Source organism: Pristis pectinata, chromosome 4 (assembly GCF_009764475.1).
Source record: "Pristis pectinata isolate sPriPec2 chromosome 4, sPriPec2.1.pri, whole genome shotgun sequence".
Classification (NCBI taxonomy): Eukaryota; Metazoa; Chordata; class Chondrichthyes; order Rhinopristiformes; family Pristidae; genus Pristis; species Pristis pectinata.
Window position 1 is genome coordinate 75,374,326 of NC_067408.1, and position 24,221 is coordinate 75,398,546.

Consider the following 24,221-nt stretch of genomic DNA (forward strand, 5'->3'; position numbering starts at 1 on the left):
TTTTATTGTTTCTATACGAGGTCTGATTTTTCAACCAAGATAAACACAAAGCATTTGGCAACTAATAAATCTACGTAACCACATTTTTTAATGAATATTTTTCCTCAGTGTTTACTGAGGAGAAAATCATGGTTGCTCAAGAGATGAAGGAAACAAGGGAGATGTTTTGGAGGACATTCATATTACCAGGGAGGAGATATTTGCAGCCTTGCAGCACATTAAGGTGCATAAGCCCCCAAGGCCTGATCGAGTGCATCCTAGGACTTTATGGGAGGCTAGAGGAGAAATTGTGGAGGCCCTTGCAGAGATTTTTGCCACTGGTAAAATTCCTGAAGACTGGAAGGAGGCTAATGTTGCTCCATTGTTTAAGAAAGATAGCAAGGACAAGCCAGGGAACTACAGGCCTGATGTCAGTAGTGGGGAAGTTACTGGAGGTAATTCGGAGGGACAGGATCTACTAGCATTTGGATAGGTAGAGTCTGATTAAGACGAGTCAGCATTGCTTTGTCCATGGAAATTCATACTTGACAAACCTTTTAGATTTTTTTGAAGAGGTAACCAAAAAGATAGATGTTTTCTGTTTGGATTTTAGCAAGGCCTTTGACAAGGTCCTGCATGGTAGGCTGGTCTGGAAGGTTAGGTCCCATGGAATCCAGGGAGAGCTAGTTAGGTGTATTCAAAATTGGCTCAGAGGTAGGAAGTAGAATGTGGTGGTTGAAGGTTGTTTCTCAGAATGGAGGCCGGTGACTAGTGGTGTGCTGCAGGGGTTGGTGTTGGGACCCTTGTTATTGGTTATTTATATAAATTATTTGGATGCGAGTGCACAAGGCGGTAAGTTTGCAGATGATACGAAATTAGGAGGTGTTGTTGATAGTGAAGAAGGTTATCGGAGGTTACAAGGGGATATTAATCAGTTAGGGAAGTGGGCCAAGGAGTGGCAAATGGATTTAATACAGATTTTGGAAAGTCAAACCAGCCTGGGACATATAATATGAATATTAGGGCACCAGAGAGTGTGATGGAATAGAGGGGCCTAGGAGTACAAGTGCGTAGTTCGTTGAAAATGGCGTCACAGGTAGACAGGGTGGTGAAAAAGGTGTTTATCATGCTGGCCATCAGTCAAGGCATTGAGTATAGAAGTTGAGACGTTATGTTGCAGTTGGATAAGTTGTTGGTGAGGCCGCACTTGGAGTACTGTGTATAGTTTTGGCCACCCTGTTATAGGAAAGACATGGTTAAACTGGAAAGAGTGCAGAAAAGATTTAGGAGGATATTGCCAGGTCAAGAGGGCCTGAGTTATAGGGAGAGGTTGGCCAGGCTAGGTCTTTATTCCTTGGAGCGTAGGAGAATGAGGGGTGATCTTATAGAGGTTTATAAAATCTTGAGGGGCATAGATAAGGTGGATGGTAGCAGTCTTTTCCCCAGGATAGATTCCAAAACTAAGGGGCGCAGATTTAGGGTGAGAAGGAAAAGATTTAAAAGAGACTTGAGGGGTAACTTTTTCATGCAGTGGGTGGTGAATATATGGAACGAGCTGCCAGAGGAAGTGGTTGAGGCAGGTAGAATAGTATCATTTAAGAAGCATTTGGATATGTACATGCAGGGGTGGGGCTTAGAGGGATATGGGCTGAACGCAGGAAGTTGGGATGAGATAGGTGGGCACTGTGGTCAGCATGGACTAGTTGGGCCGAAGGGCCTGTATCCATGCTGTATTGCTCAATGACTCTATGACTCTATAACTGAACATATTGAATGAACAATTTAGATGATTTAAGTAATGATTTAGATTTTGTTTAGGTTGATTAACTGTAGAAGATTCAGTAGTTGAATTAAGTTAATAGGATACTGTTACAAATAATGTGGTTAATTAAGCAGGTATCAGTCGGTTAAGTATCAAGAATGATATGATGTATATATTTAAAGTGTGGTGGATTGGGATATGACACACTTTAGTGTGGTAAACTCTATTTTACATTATAATTTGTACCATTTAAGTTAAACTAAACTGATCATAAACGCCACCCACTCTCCTGTCAAATGAAGCGACTTATGTCAAGTCTCATCACATAGTGAAAAAACATTTTGTTCAAAGGACGGAAAAGCCCAGTTCACATGACAAGCCACATGGGGGTGCTATTGCTTTCCTTGTGAAGATTGCACTGTGGACAAAATGTCACATCCAAACAAATGACAGCAAAATTGATTTGTATTTTCTTGGGAGGAGCATTCAGCAAAGTAAACTAATTCCCTTTCAAAACTTGCTCATCAGCTTCAACACTTGGAAATTTGGTTATGCTCCTCTCTTTTTTGAGGGGTGTGGAATGGCCTCCTAATCCTGTAATATTGCTCTTGAGAATAGCATGACAATTATAAGCTATAATGGTCCCACCTGTCATGTTGGTATATTACCAGAGATAAAATCCTTTCTGGGGTCCTCACAGGCCTAAGGCTCTTCTCTTGTGCAATAATGGAGTTTAATAGCAGCTTGATTCCTCCTTTGCAATGTTAATTTGCTCTTAAGCAATTGACACTGCTGTACTTCAGAAATGCAAGATTACATGCAAATACTGCCATTTGACAGCAACAAAAGTTTTATGTTATGTGATTATCTGAATAGAAGATAGATGCTTGCAGTGGCTAATGTTGTTCTCCATCTTGCTTCCTAATTGTTGCTATCTCTCCTAGCCACCTCGATTTTACTTCTTCGTATCTCTCCTTCCCTGTGTCATCCTAGGATACCTCAACGTTCTACCTTAATCTCAAAAACATGTGCTGAAAGTACGAATAATGCCAGGCAAGATAAAAGAGGCAGGAAATTACTGATCTTAATTACAAAGCAATAAGATGGGAGAGTTGTAAGTGTTATTATTCTAATGTCAGAGTTGCCAATTTTTGGGAGTTCGAATTTCATAATTACACGTGCAGAACATAAATAGGTGAAACATTATGTTTAAGCTATTAATTCCTCGTTATGAACCATTAATATTCAACGTCCGGAAAGTTCAGAACTCGTGAGAGTTTAGTGAATGTTGAAGGGATAATTTACCAGAGGTGTGAGCTGCAGTGCTTTTTCTCAGAACTGGCTTATTTTAGAACTGTCTGTATTTTTCTGAAATTACTTATTTCCCTTTCACTAATTCCTGGTGTAGCTCTTACATAATCAGGAAAGTTTCGATAATCATGACTGTATTCAACAGAAGAGGGAAGTGTAACGATATGTGTTGAATGAAATTTGAAATGATTGCAACATTCAAACTTAAGTATTTTTAGGGCAAGTCAGAGAAATGCTATTAAAGGAAAGTGTTCATGCTTGTTGTAAACATAAGTGATAAAATTGATAGGTGTTGTGAGAGAACTTATGTATCATAGTTATTTTTATTCATCTTGAATAAAACCAAATCCAATTATTTTAGCTGGTGTTTAGAATGTGGGAATGATTTTTTTAAATTGTTTGAGACAGCAAAAGATCTGAGCTCTTGGGATGCTGAAGGTAGAAGTTGATTTTATGAACAGAAAAGGTTTGTTACCAGTAAATGTCATATTTGGTTCAATATAATTTTAGGGTTTTTTTGGGATTCACAGATCGATATTTTTCTTCCCTTTTCGTAATTATCCCATTTTGTCTTATTTTCACCCTTTCATGATGCAGGCTGGGCTGGTGCAGCCTTATAGGAAGCACATGTGAACTTTCTCGCCACAATCTAGTCGAGACTGCTGAAACTCCTCCATCACTCATGAGTAATACTCTCCACTGCACAGCTGGTACACTTATTCCCTCCTCTTTCCCAGCAACTTCCTCAAAATTCAATTCTCTGTTCTCTTGCTGCTCCTCTTGAGCAAGTTAATTCTCATCACAGTGAATGTTTTGGTCTACCACTTACAAGCCAACTTATGCCCTGATTCTGCTTTCTCCACCTGCCCCTCTCTCAATTCCATGGGGGCATGGGGGAGAGGACAGGAAGAGAGAAGAGGAAAGCTGAAACAGGAGATGTTTTCCAAATCTGCTTTCCCCCTTTTGCCTGCATTGTCACACCATAAAGTTGACACCCTTGTGAGAGGGAAAGTTACCCATCTTTGTGCCTATTGAAATTTCTGGATCTGAAATTGGAGAGTTAGTCTCCAGGGATGCCCATAAGCTGCTATTGCAAGACTAATCTCTTTTCCATCAGTAACTCTGATTTTGCCAGGTTTTGCCTGCAGTTTAACTTCTGAAATCTTTTGGTATAAGTGCCAGTAAGCTTCAGGACTCGCATGCAAATGTAGAAGTCCAACATTTGGCCAGTCATTTCCCAGCGAAGTTCTTGATGGGAGATGACTGGCCAAATGTTCTCATCAAGAACCTCTGGGGAATTTGCTCTGGGATTTTATGCTGGGATAGGCCTGATGCAGGATCCATCAGCCCATTCATTCACTTGGGGATTGTAGGGCTGCAGAGCTGAAAGGCAGGTGTTAGTGAAGTTATTTTTTAATTATTTGTGTTTTTTTAGATTTTATCAACATTTAATAGTGTCTTTAGTAGTTTATTTATTTCAATTTTAACATTTTAAAATATTTCTAAATGTTAGAACATTCTGGAACATTTAAAAACCTGGCAATGTTTGGTTGGAGTTTTGCTGGCTGTCAACACCTTCCAAAGGAGTTTTGTGGGTCAGGCTTGTTCTGCAGGGGTTTTAGACCCTGCTCATTTAAGAGTCTTCCAGCTCAACTCTTGCCCAGCATAATGGGCCTTTTAGATCTACCAAAGGTATGTTTGGGGGAATCAAGAACACAGGCAGCAAATATGGCCTACTGGCCCCATTTAAGAAAATCCAAGCCAAATCTGTTTCATGTATATTGATCCTCATTTGCTGTATACAAAATGCAATTTATATGACACTAATTATTGTAACTGAGTCCTGTATTACACCAAATGAAATTTAACTTAAAATATCCTACCAGGATAGCTACTGATGAAAACAGTGTCTGTGTTAATTTGCCAGAGGGAAATAAATAGAAGAAAGAATATCAGTATTTTTAAAGACATTTTATGCATCAGAAGTTGCTAATCATATCAAACCATTATAAGGTGGGATTTATATTTAAAAAGGCCTGTGCTGATGAATATGTGGTATAAAAAAAGAGGGTATATGAGTATATGAAAAACTCTGATGCTGGAGGAACTCAGCAGGCCAGGCAGCATCCATGGAGAAAAGCAGGCAGGTTGCAGGTCAATTCAATTCAATTCAAGGTACAGTGAAAAAATTGTCTTGCATACCGTTCATACAGATCAATTCATTACACAGTGCATTGACGCAGTACAAGGTAAAACAATACAGAATGCAGAGTAAAGTGTCACAGCTACAGAAGAAGTGCAGTGCAGGTAGACAAGAAGGTGCGAGGTTATAACAAGATAGATTGTGAGGTCAAGAGTCCATCTTATCATACTAGGAAACTGTTCAATAGTCTTATAAGAGCGGGATAGAAGCTGTCCTTGAGCCTGGTGGTACGTGCTTTCAGGCTTTTGTATCTTCTGCGTGATGGGAGAGGGGAGAAGAGGGAATGTCCAGGGTGGGTGGTTATGCTTTGATTATGCTGGCTGCTTTACCGAGGCAGCAAGAAGAATAAACAGAGTCCATGGTGGGGTGGGTGGTGGGGAGAGGGAGGCTGGTTCCTGTGATGTGCTGAGCTGTGTCCACAACTCTCTGCAGTTTCTTGCAGTCCTGGCCAGAACAGAATCTGGCCACACAGTCATGAGTGTACAGGGAGTAGAGTAGGGGGCTGAGGACGCAGCCTTGTGGGGCACCAATATTGAGAATAATCATGCTGGAGATGTTGCTGCCTATTCTTACTGATTGTGGTCTGTTGGTCAGGAAGTCAAGGATCCAGTTGCAAAGGGAGGTGTTGAGTCCTAGGTCTCGGAGTTTGGAGTATGGGAAAGATGTGATAGCGCTGGAGAGGGTCCAGAGGGGATTCACCAGATGTTGCCTGGGATGGAGCATTTTAGTAATGAGGAGAGACTGGAGAGGCTAGGTCTCTTTTACCTGGAGCTGAGGAAGTTAAAAAGGGACATGACTGAGGTATATAACATTATGAGTGTTATAAGATGGTAGACTGCAGAAAACTTTTCCCCATATTAGAGGTAGATAAAACTAGAGGACATAGAATTAGGGTAAAGGGAAAGAGATTTAGAAAGGATCTGAGGATGGACCTTTTTCACCCAGTGAGTGACTAGTACCTGGAAAGTACTCTCTGAGAATGTGGTGGAAGCAGAGTTGCTGATAGTATTTAAGAAGTGTTGAGACAGGCACTTGAATCACCTAGTCTGTGGGCCAAATGCTGGCATTATTACTGACGGATGCCCACTGGTTGGCGTGAACGTGGTGGGCTGAATGGCCTATTCTATGCTATATGAACTTACAGCTCTATGACTCTAAACAGCCTAATGTATTGCAAGCATGGGCAATTTACTCGGAAAACAGTGTTAATGCAATAAGTGTAAAAAAGAAACTACGCCAACTATTCCAAATAAAGGCAGGGAAACTACCCAGAAGATTGCAGTGTACAGAAGATAGTTGTGTATAAATTATGTGCATAAAAACTTGCAGGAATGTCATTACCATGCTTGATTGACAGAGGAATTAAGCAATCGTCTTCACTTTGGCTGGCAATAATATTGTCGCGAAATGTGGCCTTCTCTGTCTTGGGGTAGCAATGGGGCAGTTCGCACTGATACTGTTTCTTTGGGACATAATCTTTTAATGTATTTTACTGCATCTTTCTGGATTCCCACCCTGTGAGTGGGAAATAGAGGATCAACTCTCAGGTTTGTTTTCATTCCAGTCGCCAGGAAACTGTAATCAGAATCAGGTTTATTATCACTGAATATGTCATGAAATTTGTTGTTTTGCTGCAGTGGTACGGTGCAAGACATAAAAATTACTATGAGTTACAAAAATAAATAGTGCAGATGTACAGAGCAACAGAAAGAATAAAGCCACTGTTCTGTCTTTCTAAACCATGACCAGAGTAAGAAGCTATGTTCTTCCACTCTACAACACCATGTAAGATCCTTTGAAATCCATTATTTAAACTTTGGAATTTACCATGTTAATGTTTTAACAGAAATGATTTACTTCTCCTCCGATGGTTTAAATTTAGTATTTTGTGCTTCACCTTTTCTATTGCTTTATCTTTCCTTAGAGCTGAATATCCCTGATGATTTCATTCCCAACGTTTACCTCCAACTTGATCAGCATCTCCAGGTAAAGCACTTTGAATTGTGTTTAATTTGAAGAATAAGAAACCATAATTCTTGTCACCTCAACAAACAATACTGGAAGGCCTGTTCCTGTTAACAGTATATAAGACTTGCACCTGATATTACCAAAAAAAATGAATTTGTACATATATTATGTGGACATATGGCTAAGTTCAGAACTGTAAAAAATTATCATTTTACAACAGCAAAATTAAATTTAACATAGAGAAACTTATAAAGAATGCTGAAAGTTTAGTTAATTGCAGAGCACTCCATGTTGAAACCCTCAGTCTAATCCAAATAGGTTGGGATTTCATTTTGCCGCAGAAAGCTGACAGTGCAAAATTTATTCCCTTCAGTGAAATAGAAAGTTATCCATTTTGGGGTTGTAGAAAGTCAGAAGAATATTAAGTCTGCTTTTATATCCTTTGCACCAGTAAGCTTTCAGTAGAGGTTAATGTGATGACACAGTTTATTGCTTTTCCACTGAGAACACTGCAGGGGCTCACGTACTATTGGCTATTTGCAAACCCTTTGATTTCAATTGTGTGACTTTAGGTTGAGTCAGTACATAGAATTGGTCACTTCAGACCACTCTGTTTTCTTTTCACTAGCTGAATGTATAAAATTGCTGGTAGAGCCATGCTGATCCAGCCCATCTTTGTAGCCTGGGCAGTCCATTAAAACAAGAAGATGTATTTCTGTAGACATTTGAATTTTAATTGTGCTGTTTTTATGAAAATAGAATAAATAATCTTACTCCAGGGCACTTATTCCTTACACTTGCATGTTGTTTTTGTTGTTCATTGCATTTACATTTATGTCTTTTATGAGGAAGAATACATCCATCAAACTAAACAAATAGATGCGGTATAAATGTCCTGAAATTATTAGGTGGATTCGCTAAAAGTTTGTTTGAAGAGGTGATTTCATTGTGTGCATTAAAGGATGAAACTTGGGTAAGAAGATAGAGGAAATTAGAATGGGAATTCCAGAGTACGGGATATAACTTATGACCCTAATCACCAGTTGAAGTGTGAAGGGAACGGGTTGTGCATAATGCTGCAATCAGAGGCTGAACATCTGGAGTACATTACAAAGATAAGAAAAAGAAAGGTCATAATGGGGATTTAGAGACATATGTGAGATAATTAACCCAATAGCATGGCAATATTTACAGCACAACACCTAACTGCTAAGTTGAGTTCACTCACACAAAATATTTAAATCTTCTGTCATATGTTACTGTCATAATGTATTAATTTCAAGATCATATTTCCTTATGACATAGAAGGAGGCCATTTTGGTCCATTGAGTCTATGTGAACTCACAGAGCAATCCCATCCCCACACGAATTTTTCCTGCAAAATATTCCCCTCACATTCCATCATCTTTCCCCTTCCTCTCCACCCCAGTGTCTACCATTCACCTTCACACTAGAGACAATTTACAGTGGCCAATTAACCCATCACTATATCTTTAGGATATGGCAAGAAACAAGAGTACCTGGGGGGAACCCACATGGTCACAGGGAGAATGTGCAAACTGTGTTCAGACATCATGAGGAATCAGGATTGAACCCAGGTCACTGGAGCTGTGAGGCAGTAGTTCTGTGCCGCCCATGTATAAAGATGGCAACAATTATGTTATGTATAAAGTGCAGCCACACAGCAATTCTACCTATTGAATGTCAGTAATAATTTTTCACTATTATGAAAGTAGAATTTAATTCCTCATCCTTCTTCCCTTCTGAAAAGTATCAACAAAAAAGGTGGAATGTTTCAAGTTAAGAGAGGGTATCAGGCCAATGAGTATAACAAGGTAGAAATTTACAGCATACTAAGAAGCCCCTTGGCCCATCATAATGCATGGATTCTGTAAATGTGTTTTCAAGATTAAGAAAACAGAATGATTCAAAATTAAAGTAAATGTACTTAAAAAGAGAACACAGAACAGTACAGCACAGGAACAGGCCATTTGGCCCAGAATGTTATGCAGAACTAGTTGAACTAGTTAAACTAGTAATTAAACACCCAAATAAACGAATCCCTTCTGCCATATCCCTCCATTCTCTGAGCCTATCTGAGAGCCTTTTAAACACCTCTATCATATTTGCCTCCATTACCACCCCTGGCAGTGCATTTGGAAAATGGAGCAAAATGAAAGAATAAAAAAACATGAAGCATTCTTACCGTGGGAGCAGTTGAATAAGCAAAGAACCAGGAAGATGAGATAATTGGAAAGATAAACAACATGGAGGAATTTTTATTTCATTCAAAATGTCTCATAATAAAAGTTGGATGTCTGACCGTTTCACTAGTTGGAAAGATTGGATTTAAAAAGATAGAAAGTACAATAATTAAAATGCCGTCTTTAAGTTTTCACAGGTCAATAACCTGTGTATGTATATGCACATGTGTGCTTTATTCATAATGAATTTTACATGGAGGAATTTTTAAAGATAACTATCTGCTTTTACAAAAGTTCAAAACTCATTGGATAGAGGGCAGATTTTTTCATATTTCTATATCGATTGACAAGAAACAAGGTTTTCAAATATTGTATAATGGAACTTTTCAATTTTTTTTGCTAGTGAATAATGTTACTATATTGATGTATTTTATATTTATCATAGACAGTGGTAGGCAGAAACATAGGCTGTATAGTCACAAAATATTCCAAATGACCAAATTATTTTGGTACAGAATCATTTATGTATGGATAAAGGTGAGCCTACTGCTTTCCAAAAGCCAGAATTACTATCTCTTCTCCTGCTACAATGACATTTCTTGACTTGGCCCCTGGGGTTCACTCTCTTCTACTGCTCTGTGAAGTATATCATCCCTGTACAGCTCAGTGCCCTCTATTCCTGCTGACAATCATCTTTTACTTTTTTGTCTGTGCAGCCAGAATAGTATTCTGCTTCCTTTCTTTGTCCCATCACCTTCCTCCTACCATCTGTTTCCCTCTCCTGCTTTCCACTTTCCCTTGCCTCCACGCTGATCTGTTGTACCTCTCTCCTATCTAGAAAACTAGAAAAAGAATAATAGATTGAGCAGACTCATGTGGATTTACAAAAGGGAAGTCATGTTTGACTAATCTATTGAAGTTGTTTGAGGATGAGACGAGTAGAATAGATAAGGTGGGGACCAGAAGATGTGGTGTATTAAGATTTTCAGAAGGCTTTTGATAAGGTCCCATACAGAAGATTGGTTGACAAGGTCAAAACACATGGATTTGGGTTAATATACAGGTATAAGTTGAAAGTTGGTTAACAGCTTCAAAGCAAAGAGTGTATATAAATGGATCTTTCTTGGGTTGGTAGACTGTTGACTAGAAGGGCACCATCTGGATAAGTGCTTGAGTCCTGGCCGTTCACAATCTGTAAAAAAATAATTTAGCTGAGGGAACTAAATGTCACATTTCCAAGTTTACTGATGGTATAAAACTTAATATGATTGTACATCAGGACAAGGATGTAAAAAGACTTCAAAGGGTTATAGACATGCTAAGTGAGTGGGCAAGAACATGGCAGATGTACTATAACGTGGAAAGTTTTGACAGCAGTACTTTGGTGCACACAGTTGAAAGAGAGTACTTTTTAAATGGTGAGAGATTGGGTAATGTTGTTGTTCAAAGACACCTACGTTCCTTGTACACGAACCACTGTAAGCTAACATACAAGTGTTGGATGAATTTGTGTGTTTAACCTGCACCCTGAATCTGGCTTTCATGTGGGGCCCAGTCGCCGCCTTAATTACAGCTCAGATTGGGACAGCACACAAAGAAATCCTCTCGTACAGCAGTGGTGAGTTTCTCGAACAAGTCAGTTTATTCAGGCCTGTTACAGTGTACACTGGGGAGCATTTCAAGTGAGAACTCAATGATACTCCACTGTTCCAAAAGACTTCCAGCAATTTATAGTATTTACGTTACAATAGTTACATGCAGATTTCACAATTTCATCAATAACCCACTTTTCTTTGTAGTATTTGATCTTTGTTTTATCTCTGCAGGGGTTGCCTCCGACAGCCTGACAAATGGGACTTTGCTTCCTTTTAAGACAGCAGATTTCCCCATTCTTTCTGCAATTAGGTGCTCTGATCTACAGTCTTGTCCTTCTGTTGTGAATCAGCTTATCTCACAATCAGTTGTCCTGCACTTAAGCTGTATTCTAACCTCCATTTGTTTATCTCTGCTCCAGCCGGCTATGTCTTGTAATTTAAACACTTCCCTGCTCTTAGTAGTAGCCTGTTTCTTCGAAGTGACCTTTAAGCCATCTCCACCATTGGCCTATTTTCCCATCATCCCTTTCTAATATATATGATAATTAAGTTGACCATATTACAAATTTACCAATTTTCTTATAATTCCTAAGATTCCTTCTTCAATTTCCCCCATGATGGCCCTCAGCCACGCCCAAGGGAGCCATATTAAATAATGCTATCTACCACTAATTCTTGGAATAATTGCTGCCTGTCTACCTCACCTACCTGCCTAACAAATATCAGGGTCTTCAGTTTCTTTTATTGCTTTCTATTACGCCAGAATGAGTAAATCAAAACTAATTACAATCAATAACTGTAGCAGTACTGCTGCATGCGATATAATCCTAATCCATGAGTGTACGTTAACATCCAGTCCCCAGTTCCAGGCCTTTTCCCACCCAACCTCTTTTTAAAAATGTCCTCTGCTTCTGTGCCATGTTTCCGAATTGTCTTGGTGCTCTCAGACCACTTATGAACGACCTTCTCACCCTCTTTCACCAGTGTCGTCCAATCGGCATAGCGGTGTGGTATTGGCAGAAGCTCGATCACAACAAATCTCCCTTAATGTCTCATCCGAGTAACATAACAAGGTTTACTATTATCAAATGCTCCTCCGATGGCACTGTCAATTCTTTGTCTCCAACAATGATTTGTCTCTTGAGACGCCTGTCTGCGGTTGTGTTCCCCATCCATTTAGATTGTCTAATGACTAAATGTGGTCTCACTGGAGCACTGGTAATTCCAGTCTGATGCATGCATATAAAAAAACCTGCAAAGTGCAGAAACAAATCGAGCCAACCGCCGGTAGTGTTAGTTAAGTTACAACTGTAATGTTTATATTGCTTCAGCTGGGTCCAGTCTTTCCATCCAGCTATCCCCTTCATGTGCACTAGGGCGCATCTCTCCCACTACTATAACCCACCGGGGCTAAAGTCTAGCCCTTTCTGGAGAATTTTAACCATTACCTGATCTCCATCCTATGGCATTTTGGCTTCAATATTTACTTTCTCCTTTTCCCGATCCTTGATCCTCTACCGATCGATTACCTCATACTTAAGCTCATGTAATCACTTTGCCAGCTCCCAGATATACTCAAAAACTCTTCCCCTTCCATTACAAACCTCTGCTCCTCCGGTTATCATGTCTTCTTGTAGTTCGTCCTGTCATCAGCTCAAAGGGTGTTAACTCTGTCCCTCTAGATGGAGTTGCCCTTAACTTCATCAGAATGGCTGGGAGTACCTTAACCCAACCACCTCCAGTCTCAGTCAATGCTTTAGTCAGGCTGTTCTTAGGGGTCCAGTTTGCTCATTCCACTAATCCAGAACTCTGTGGGTGGTAGGGTATATGGAATCACTGTTTTACTCCTAACAAGGTACATGCCTCCTTCATTACCTTACCTGTGAAATGCATTCCCTGATCTGAGTCTATCTGAAGAGGGACCCCCACCCCCCCCTCCCACTTAGGTATTACTTCATCGAAGATCCATGCCATAGTTTCAGCTGATGAGTCTCTGCAGGGGAATGCCTCTACCCAGCGAGTAAAGTGATCAATCAGTAATAAACAGTACCTCTTATTTCGGGACTGGAGCAAGGTCCAGTGAAATCAATCTGTATATGTTCCCATGGTCCCCTTGGCCTTGGTTGATTTCCCATCCGTATTTTGGGTGCCTTTCCTGGCTCGCACTGTGCACAAGTTATGCACCGTTGGCAGTGCACAGCTATATCTCTTCCCATCCCTTTCCACCACTAACAATGACGAATCGTATCTCTCCCTATATGTGCTAGTCCATGGCAAACCTTTAACAAAATCTGCTGGATACAGGCTGGGGTTATTATCTTCCCACCCTTTCGCCACACTCTGTTACAATCTTGGACTCCACCCCCCAACCACAATTGCTGCTACTTTCCTTTCACCTGGAGCAGACTCCTGGATGTCCCTTATATTTTCTGATGTATTGATTATTCTATTTATGGGGGTGAGACTTGTGTCCCCTTTCCATTCCTGTTCTTCCTCCATTAATACTTTAGCTGCTCTATCTGTGTAATCATTTCCCTTCTGTTGTGGGGTCTGGATCTTTTTATGGGCATTTATCTTTATCACAGCTGCCTCCTTGGGGAGCGGGGGGCTAGCTGCTGCTACCAGGTTTTTTAATATATTCCTTCTGTTGTATGTGTCCTCCAGAGGAGGTGACATGTCTTCTTCATGCCCATGCCATCATATAATCACATATCACCCCAAAGGCATATCTGCTATCAGTATAAATGTTTACTCTCTTCCCTGTCCATAATTTGAGGGCCTCCGTCAAGGCTATTAATTCTGCCACCTGTGCTGATCTAGTCCCCAAATTTGTTCTCCTTTTAACACTTTTCCTTCTCCATCTACCACGATCCATGCTGTTCGAGGGGAACCATTATAATACTTCCTTGACCCATCCACATGAAATTCCTGTACATCCGGCCTTTCAAAAGGTATTTCTATAATCCTGCCGCTGTCTCTTGTATCCACTTCTTCTGTACACTCATGTTCTTTTCCTTGCTTCACTATCACTCTGACTGGATTCACTACACAATCCTTGACTATATGTACCTGCTTGTCAGCGGGCAATAACACACTTTCCCATTTTGCTCATCGACTATCAGATACTGCCCTTAACTACCCTGCTTCTAAGAGTTGCACTTTACTGTGAGGAGAATGCAAAATTATGGTCCCCATCAGTGTGATTGGTTCTGAGACTTCCACTGGCCATGTTGCACAATCGAGTGCTTGAGCACATCAGTGTCACCTGGCTACCACTGGACTCCGCGTAGTCGAATAATATGCATTCTGCCTCATTCTGTCTCCATGCTCTTGTGTTACTACTGCCGTATAATAACCTTTCTCAATATCACAGTACAAATGGAAGGGTTTTGTCAAATCTGGGAGCCCCAGAGCTGGGGAGGAGATCAGGGTTTGCTTAATTTTTGTAAATGCTTGAGTTCGTTCTTCACCCCCCCCCATTCAATTTTCTCCCTCAACTGTTTATCCCACCCCACCCCCACTGAGTTCCTGCAGGGGTTCCGCCAATTCAGAATAATTTTCCACAAAGTTCTGACAATAATTATATAATCCCAGTACCTGCCTTACACCCTTCACTGTTATCGGTTGGACATATTCAAAATAGCCTGTTTCCTTTCCCCCGGAATATGTTTCTCTCCTTGCGATATCTGGTACCCCAAAAAAACAACTTTGGGACTGTCCCAATTGTGCCTTATGGGGGTTTACTTTTAGCCCTGCATCTTGCATAGCTCCCAAGGTTTGGAACAAAGCTCTGATATGATCCTTTACTCCCTCTGAGGCTATGAGTATATCATCTACATACTGCACAACAATACTCCTTATTCCACCTGAATCAATTTGACTAACAACTTGTGCCATAAGTCGATGGAGTATGGCCAGGCTATTGTGAAATCCCTGGGGCACCCTGTTTCATGTTTACTGTTGGTCACCTACTGTGAAAGCAAATTTATATTGGTGGTTGGAGGGCACTGGTATTGACCAGACCCCATTTGCTATGTCTAATACTGAAAACACATCCTGTTCCCACCTTAAGTTGTGCGACTATGGGGTAGTCTTTGATAGCCTCTCGATTCAGACCAGTGTAGTCTATCATTAGACGGTATGATCCATCCGGTTTCTTTTCTGGCCTAATACGTGAATTAGTGCATGTCACGGTTGGCCGCATTATGCCTTGTTCTTGAAGAGACTTCACTATCTGTCTAACTGCTTCTACAGCTTCTGGTTTAATAAGATACTGCTTATGGGGTGGGTGTATCTTTCCTGATAATATTACCAGTTCCATCCTGAAGTAACCACAATCCTGTTTTTTGTGCCACCCACACTGCAGGGAAGGCTCATGCCACTATTCCCCATATTTCCTGGGTTTCCCAGTCTACCTCTATACTCGCTATCCGTTATACATAATGTTTTATTTTCCTTCCCCATCAATCCACGTGATAGGGTTTACTCCACTTAATGCTCTGAATTTTCACATCAATTATTGCTCCCAGCTGTTCTTGGAGATCAATTCCTAAAATTGTCCCTTCTTCTGTCTTACAAAACCAAATCTGAATTTTCACACTAAAATCTTGTGTTTCCAGTTTCTAGCAATCTATTTTAAAGTTCCCCATCTTCTGACAATAGCTGCACTGTGACTGTATAGGGGTTGTACCCTTACTTTCCTTAGATTCCCTGGCAAAGTGCTCTGACTTTCCACACTATAACATTCTAAGTTGTCCTTATCTTCTATTGGGCTGATTTTAGCCTTGGTACCCTGATTAGCCTCAGCTTTCATTGCCCAGGTCAGTATCTCATTGAAATTGTTCCCCACTGGGAGCCCCATGACCAATATTCCCTTTAGATGAGGGTCCATTCTGTCCTGAAATAGATTCAGGAACATATCATCATTTCTATGGGGGTTTACCTGTCCTGAATGTTCACTATAAGGCACAAACTTCCGTTCTGCGTAATCTTCTACTCCTTCCCTTGGTTCTTGTTTAACTAGGGTTATCCTGGTCCAATTTGGTGTGCCCCTTCTGAGTTCATTTTTTATAATTCTTCTGAAATTATGAAACTTCTGGTCATTACTGGGTCCCATTTTCATGACCCACGTTCTATCTCGGTAATTGGGCAGCAGGGATACCCATATCGCAGGTTGTACTTTAACCTTCACTATCAAGTGAAAATCATCTTTAGTCAGCCTGTGAGCCTCTTTTAACTCTGGTAACTTATTCCAAAATGCCTGATTTCCTTCATTCCTCTTTAAGGTGAGCAGTTAATTAATAATTATCTGAAGCTGTCAGAGGTTCTTGATATTCTGTATGTGTAACCTGTTCCCCTGTCGTCTTTCTTACTGTCCTAATAGGGGCTGCTGGGACTGCAGCTGGTTCCTTTACGTCCTCGTCATAGGGTGGGCGTGACTCGTAATCCTCATGACATCCATATCTATAGTTCTCCTCCTCTGAACTTCCCCATTCAATTTCATCCCTGTCTGCTGGCTGGGCGGTAGGCAACACAGCCACCACCATTCTCCCGCATGTCTTCTTACATTTTTCATCCTATGCACACTTTATTGCTGCTATTTTTACCTTTTCTTGTTGGTTCTTCACCATGGTTGCAAATATAATTGAAAAACACTATTATGCTGGAGGAACTCAGCAGGCCACGCAGCATCTGTGGAGAAAAGCAGGCGGTCAATGTTTCGGGTCAGGACCCTTCTTCAGGACTGAAGATAGGAAAAGGGGAAGCCCAATATACAGGAGGGAAAAGCAAAGCAGTGACAGGTGGACAAAAGAGGGGAGGCAGGGTGGACACAAGGTGATGATGGGTAGATGCAGGTAAGGGATAGTGATAGGCAGGTACGGGGAGAGGAGGGGAGAGCAGATCCACCAGGGGATGGGTTAAAGGTAAGGAGAGAAAGGAAAAAAAAGGTAGAAAAAAGAGATAGGCTAGGAAAGGGGAGAAAAGAAACATGGTGGGGGGTGGGGAGGTTGTGGGGAAGCGGGGTGGGGATTACTTAAAGTGGGAGAATTCAATGTTCATGCCGTTAGGCTGCAAGGTTCCAAGAAAGAAAATGAGGTGCTGTTCCTCCAGTTTGTGCTTGAAATTCTCCGGGCAGTGGAGGAGGCTGAGGACTGATATATCATTGATAGTGTGGGAGGGGGAGTTGAAGTGACTGGCAGTGGGGAGATGCAGATTGCGGTTACAGACAGAGCGCAGGTGTTCTGTGAAATGGTCACCTAGTCTGCGTTTGGTCTTACCAATGTAGAGGAGGCCATACGTGGAACACTGAAAGCAGTAGATGACATTATGGGAGGTGCAGGTGACTCTCTGTCTCACCTGAAAGGACTGTTTGGGTCCCTGGATGGAGGTGGTGTAGGGGCAGGTGTTGCACCTATGGCAGGGGCGGTGGAAAGTTCCCAGGGTGGGAGCGCGATGGGTGGGGTGGGGGGGAGGAGTGAACTAGGGAGTTGTGGAGAGAGCAGTCCCTGTAAAAGGCAGAAAGGGTTGGGGAGGGGAAGATATGCTTGGTAGTGGGGTCCCGTTGGAGATGGCGTAAGTGGTGGAGAATGATGTGCTGGATACGTAGGCTGATAGGACGAAATGTGAGGACAAGGGGAACCCTATCCCTGTTGGGTCTGGGAGGGGTGAGGGTTAGAGCAGAGGTGCGGGAAATGGCAGAGATATGGGTTCGAGCTCTCTTTCCCTCCTATATATTGGGCTTCTCCTTTTCCTATCTTCAGTCCTGAAGAAGCATTCTGACCTGAAACGTTGACCGCCTTCTTTTCTCTACAGATGCTGCCCAGCCTGCAGAGTTCCTCCAGCATCATCATGTTTTTCATCTAGATTCCAGCATCTGCAGTCCTTTGTTTCTCTTACAAATATAATTATCCTTTTTTCATACTTATCTTTTTCTTGCCCCTTCCAAACATTTTGCTCAGTGAGGGGTGCCTCTGAATCGTATCCATTGTCTATTATCTTTTTAATTAATGTTTTATTATAATCCACTATTGTTTGTACTATGGATCCATTGGGTCCCCATATGATAACAGCGCTTTTCTTATCGGTAGCCATCATCAGTACGTCATGTGCCTGACTGATACCACCTTAAGGTTCCTACCATATGTCTAATTTCTCTCTCACACCAACCTTGCCATGTAAAATCATCTACTTTCCTTCTGATTCGTTCTTTTGGTACTGCAACTTATGGTCACCCAACAACAAAATGGGATCTACTCCTCCAAGTATGGGTGATAAAATTAATCATATTCACCTGATTATGAGCCACATTGTTGATGGTCGTCCTATGCAGTACCCTGCCCGCAGCGCCAATTGTTGGAGGAATTTGTGTGTTTAACCTGCATCCTGAATCTGGCTTTCACGTGGGGCCCAGTCGCCCTCTTAATTATGGCTCAGATCAGGGCAGCACACAAAGAAAAGCTCTCGTACAGCAGTAGTGAGTTCCTCAAACAAGTAATTTTATTCAGTCCTGTTACAGTGTACACTGGGGAGCGCTTCGAGTGAGAGCTCAAAAATACTCCACTGATCCAAAAGAATTCCAGCAATTTATAGTATTTGTGTTACAATAGCTACATGCAGATTTCACAATTTCATCAGTAACCCACCTCTTTGTAGTATTTGATTTTTGTTTTACCTCTGCAGGGGTTGCCTCCGACTGCCTAACAAATGGGACTTTGCTTCCTTTGCCGGACAACAGATTTCCCCAATCTCCCTGCAGTTAGGTGCTCTGATTTATGGTCTTGTCCTTCTGGTGTGACACAGTTTATCTCACAATCAGTTGTCCTGCACCTAAGCTGTATTCTAACCTCCATTTGTTTATCTCTGCTCCAGCCAGCTATGTCCTGTAATCTTCCTTGCTCTTAGTAGTAGCCTGTTTCTTCTAAGTGACCTTTAAGCCATCTCCACTATTGACCTATTTTCCCATCATCCCTTTCTAATTTATATGTCACTTAAGTTGACTATATTACAAACTTTCCCAATTTTCTTATAATTCCTAAGATTCCTTCTTCACAAGCAATTAGAAAAGCAAATGGTATGCTGGACTTTATTCTGAGAAGATCTGAGTACTGGAGTAAAGATGACTTACAACAATTATGTAGGACTTGGTGAGATTGCATCTAGAGTATTGTGTAAGTTTTGGTTTACATATTTAAAACAAGGAGATACTTGCCATGGAGTGCAACAGAGATTCACCAGACTGGTTCCTGGGATGGTGAGGTTACTGTATGAAAAGAAATTGAGTAGACCACTTATGTATTCTGTAGGGTTTTGAGATGATCTTATTGAATCTTGGAAAATTCTTACAGTGCTTGACATAGTGGATGCATAGAATCTCTTTCCCTATGCTTAGGAGTTGAAGAATAGGGCGCAGAACCACAAGGGGAAGATCATTTAGGTGAAATTTCCTTATTCAGAGGGTGGTGTATCTTTGGAATTCTCTAACCTGAGAGTGGTGGAGGCTCAGTCATTGAGTTAATTCAAATTAGAGATACAAACATTTCTGGATATCAATTGAATCAAAGGTTCTTATGGATGGTGCCGCTAAATAGGGCTAAGATAGACGATCAGCTGTGATCTTGATGAATGGAGGAGCAGGCTTGAAGGCCAGATGACCTGCTCCTGTTCCTATATCTAATGTTCTTTAATGGCTATATCCTTTCACAGCACTACAACTGTATACACCCTCAGCTTCCAACATACGATGTCATCCTCTGTCAGTCTCTATGATTTTTTTTCTTGCCCTGACCCTCTCTGTTATCTTGTCCCATTTTATCTGTTCCTCCCAGCTCCTCACCCTCAGACTGCTCCCTCTCCTTCCCCCCCCTCCATAAATTAATCTACTCAGAAGCACTAACCCTGGCCTACTCAGCATTCAACTAAAAAGCATCCTGGCTAAGTCATGAAGTCAATTGATAATAAATGTCTTATTAAATCCAGCATCGCTTTGGTCTTGGCAATTCTGTGCATTCCAAAGTCATTCTTTTTGGATATTGTAAAGGATTTTGTCATGATGACTATAACAGTAATAGCATACCAAAAAACAAAAGTATTTCATTCATTCTAGGAATTGTATCCACTATTAATATTGGATTGCATGTAAAATAACATTTTTGTTACTGTTTTGCCAACTGCAGAGAGCTATTTTCTGTCACTCCCAGCATATAACCATAACTATGACTCACCTATATAGATGAAAACAAGGATTAGATATAATATAGCCCAAAGCCATAAACATAATCTTGAGGTGATGGATACCAGCTACAATAAAGTTATTCAAGAGAGAGTGCATTCAACACGGCTTATCCTGTATTATATAAAGCAATGGTTTTGAATGAAAGGACAATTTGTTTAGAATCGGTGAAATATGCAACCCCCCCATGTAAATACTTGATGATGTCATGATTGGTTTCTTTGAAGGAGTTTGGGCTGTCTTAGGCATTCCTAGGACTGTTAACAGCCTCAAAGCTGAGGCAGCTGACATGCCAAGTATATTTTTATTTATTTTTACTTTCTTTGTGAAATTTCTAACTAAACTACCTCAATATTATTAAAGTCACATGAATCTCATGTAATCTTTGAGCTACCTCCCAGTATTGCCTAGCCACTACCCCCAGCGCCAAGGGGATCTTTCCATAAAGGATGCGGTGACATAAAGGTGGAATAAAAAATTAAATGTTGTGTGCCAGAAGTAGATGGAAATTCTGTTTGAATAAAAGCCATGTGGTGTATATTTGACACAATAAGACTGCTACATTTTGAGCTCTTTTCCTATCATTTTTCACTTAACTGTGCATTATAAAAGTAAACTGAAATGAAACATACCAAGTGACAAACGGCTGCATTTCAAGCTAGATTTTTGCAATAGCAATTTTCTCCAATCCACAATGAAAGACAAAACCATCATCCCATATTCAACATAGACTAAACAATTAGCTCAGCCTCTGTCTCTAAACTTCCCCTCCCCTCCCCTCCCCTCCCCTCCCCATCTAGCTCCATCTGCCCATCATTGCTCCATTATCTGGTTCCATTTATCACCTTCCAGCCTCTGTCTCTCCCTTCCTTTCCCCTCCCCCTCCCTCCCCTTGCTCCATCTGCCCATCATCCCCCCCCCCACCTCACCTAATTCCACCTATCACCTACCAGACTTCGTCTCACCCTCCCGCTCACCTCTTTTTACTGGCCATCTTCCCTCTACACTCTCAGTCCTGATTCAGGGTCCTAACCCAAAACATTGACCATTTCTCTGCCTCCACAGATGCTGCTTGACCCACTGAGTTCCTCCAGCAGTTCACTCTTTGCTCCAGATTCCAGCATCTGCAGTCTCTTGTGTCTCCAGTAAACAACGAGCTTTATTCTTTATAAGAGAACTACACTGAAGCAAAATAATGCATTTCCCAACAGTATTAAACATATTTGAAAGTAATAATCATTATCTATTTTTAGATTATTTTGCCATATTCTCTGAAGAACTGTACTGTCTTTTCCTTGAGTTGACCACTTGTATTCACTCGCAATGCAAGGTTATGCAATTAATTTGTGGCTACAGGTCATGCTGTCACTATGGAGAACTATAGAGACCTGATGTCACCTCAGAAAATAGTTTCTTTCAAACCAGTTTAATATTCTATCTTCCTCTGATATCAATAAGAATATCTTGAAAAAATACAGTCAGAACATAACAGCAAAAAAATGTAACATTATTATTAGAGGTATAGAAGAATTTCATTCTACTGCAGTGGAGCAAATAAAATTAATTGATGTATTTTGATGTGATATTGAAATTTTAGGATGGGATATGATGTTCCATACAGTACTATATTGTGACTCAGAAATTTATGACAAACAGAATCTGAAACCAGATAGACAAAAGTAACATCTTGCATCGTCATTAAATAATGTGAGATTTGCTAATTAAAATTGCAGCCAGGTACAATAGCTTGCTAATATGATATTTGTATATTACTAAAGAACAATCTGAAGCTGGAATTATGTCAAACTATTAATTTGTATAACTTGTGATTCTCCTTAGGCAGTCCCTGAGAGTCAACTTTGACTTGCCTCTTTACAGTTCTATGAGGTCTCTGGTGACCAATGAGTCCTATGCAGGATCGGCAAACTCTGCCATTGGTGGGGTAGGTGGTTCTTAATGGGGTGGTGAGCAGGTTATCTGAGGTGTGCTTTCTTTCCTCAGTTTGCACTTGGCCTCCCGGTGGTGCTTCTTCACCAGTTTGAGTAGCCAGAGATTCCCATGAGTCAATGAAGGTGTTACATTTCTTCAAGGAGGCTCTGAGAATGCCCTTGAAGCATTTATGTCTCTGTTTGAGAATCACTTGCTCTTTTGAACCTTAAAGTAAAGCACTAGTTTCAGGAGCCTGGTGTCAGGCATCTGGATGATGCAGCCCACCCATCATAGCTAGTTGAGAGTGACCAAGGCCTTGATTCTCTGTTGGTACAATGATAATTGTGAGTGAATTTAACCTACACATAGATTGGACTGGCCAAATTAGGAACAATATGTGAAAAAGGAATTCTGGAGCGTATACAAGACTGTTTTCTGGATCAATACATTAAGGAATCAACCAGATAACAGGCCAAACCAGAGTAATGATTAAGTAATGAGAAAGGATTAATTAGCAATCTTGTCGTTCAAGGTTCCTACGGAAGAAGTGATCATAATATATTTCTTCATTACGATAGAGAATGACATAGTGGATTCTGAGACTGGGGTCTGAAATCTAAATAAAGGAAACTGCGCTAGTATGAGGTGAGATTTGGCTGAAACTTAAAGAGCTCACGGTGGTTGAAGGAGAATATGGAAGAACTACAGCAACTGTTCATTCCTATCTGGGTAAAAATATCAGATGGGAAGAGTAGCTTAACTGTGGCCAACAAGGGAAATTCAGGATTAGATCCAAGGAGAGGGCTTACATATTGGCCAAAAAAAAGTTCAAACTTGAGGTCAGTTTAAGATGCAACAAAGGAACCCCATGGGATTAAGAGAGGGAACTTATAGTGTGTGCATAAGCTTGCAGGGAATATAAAAGATAATTGTAAAAGTTTCTATAGATATGTTAAGAGAAAAATATCAGTGAAGGCAAATGTATGGTGCAGGACTGATGCAGGGTTTTGATCCAAAACAATTCCTATCCCCCCACAGATGCTGCTCGACCCACAGAATTCCTCCAGCAGAATGCAGTCCAGCATCTAGCATCTGCAGTCTCTTGTGTCTTCACTGAATTAGGATGATTAGCCATGATCATGTTGAATGGCAGACCAGGCTAGGAGGGTTGAATGGTCTACTCCAGCTCCTAAATTCAACGTTTCAATGATTTATTAACTCATGCATCTCATGGTCACTCTCATCACGTCAGTCTCATTGTTTTCTGGTAGAGAAATCAAGAATCTCTTCACAGGTACTAATTATGGTGTATTTCAGGGTAGACCAGACATTGCAGCTCCAAATGGTGGGGACTCATAAGGTTTGCTGTGAGTTACTGACTGATTAGAGCTTCCTCTGCAGGGTCTTTGAGTGTTTATATATTCATGTATTGCATTAACAACAGTTTCCTATTGTTTTTCCTGTAGCAGCTTGTCAGTGATAAACTATAAAAGACAAAATAATAAATTTTAAGAAAAAAAGTCAGTGGTAGAACTTGGAAGTACCAGTTATGTGTACCACATGTAGGCTGATAGATGAACCATAATATCTGGGGCATTCCATAATGAAGATAAAATAATGAGGTATTTTTCCTATCAATGCAATGGTTAAATAGAACCATACATTTTGCTGAAATTTAGCCCAGTTCATAGCTGCTACTTCAAAATAGTATATTTCTTTCTTTCCTATGTATTTTCAGGTCATTATTCCCTCTTGTGTTGTATTTCTTTATTTCTGGTTTCCTTACTTCAGGTTGCTACCTCTCCACCATGTACTTGGACAAGAATGTGCTCTAAGATTAAAATCAAGAATCTGACTGCTGGAAATCTGAAATAAAAACAGAAAATGCTGGACACCCTCATCAGTTCTGGCAGCATCTGTGGAAAAAGAAACAGAGTTAACATCTCAGGTCCGAGATATCAGGCCCTCCGTCAGGTTCAGACGTAAGGTCATGGAGCATCTGTCTCTTCTCACAGATGCTGCCTGAGCTATGTGTGCTCTA

At 40.8% G+C, this 24,221-nt stretch overlaps 1 protein-coding gene across 3 annotated transcripts in view; it reads left to right on the forward strand.

Moving 5' to 3' along the window:
• The window catches only part of map3k7cl (map3k7 C-terminal like), a 69,680-nt gene that overhangs the window by 29,884 nt on the left and 15,575 nt on the right, over positions 1-24,221 (forward strand). For all 3 annotated transcript variants that reach the window (XM_052015165.1, XM_052015162.1, XM_052015163.1), the window contains one exon: positions 7,180-7,241. Coding sequence is in view for 2 of the 3 variants with exons in the window: in XM_052015162.1 (XP_051871122.1) it covers positions 7,180-7,241 (62 nt within the window). In the remaining variant the exon portion in view is untranslated. The remainder of the gene's footprint in view (positions 1-7,179; positions 7,242-24,221) is intronic.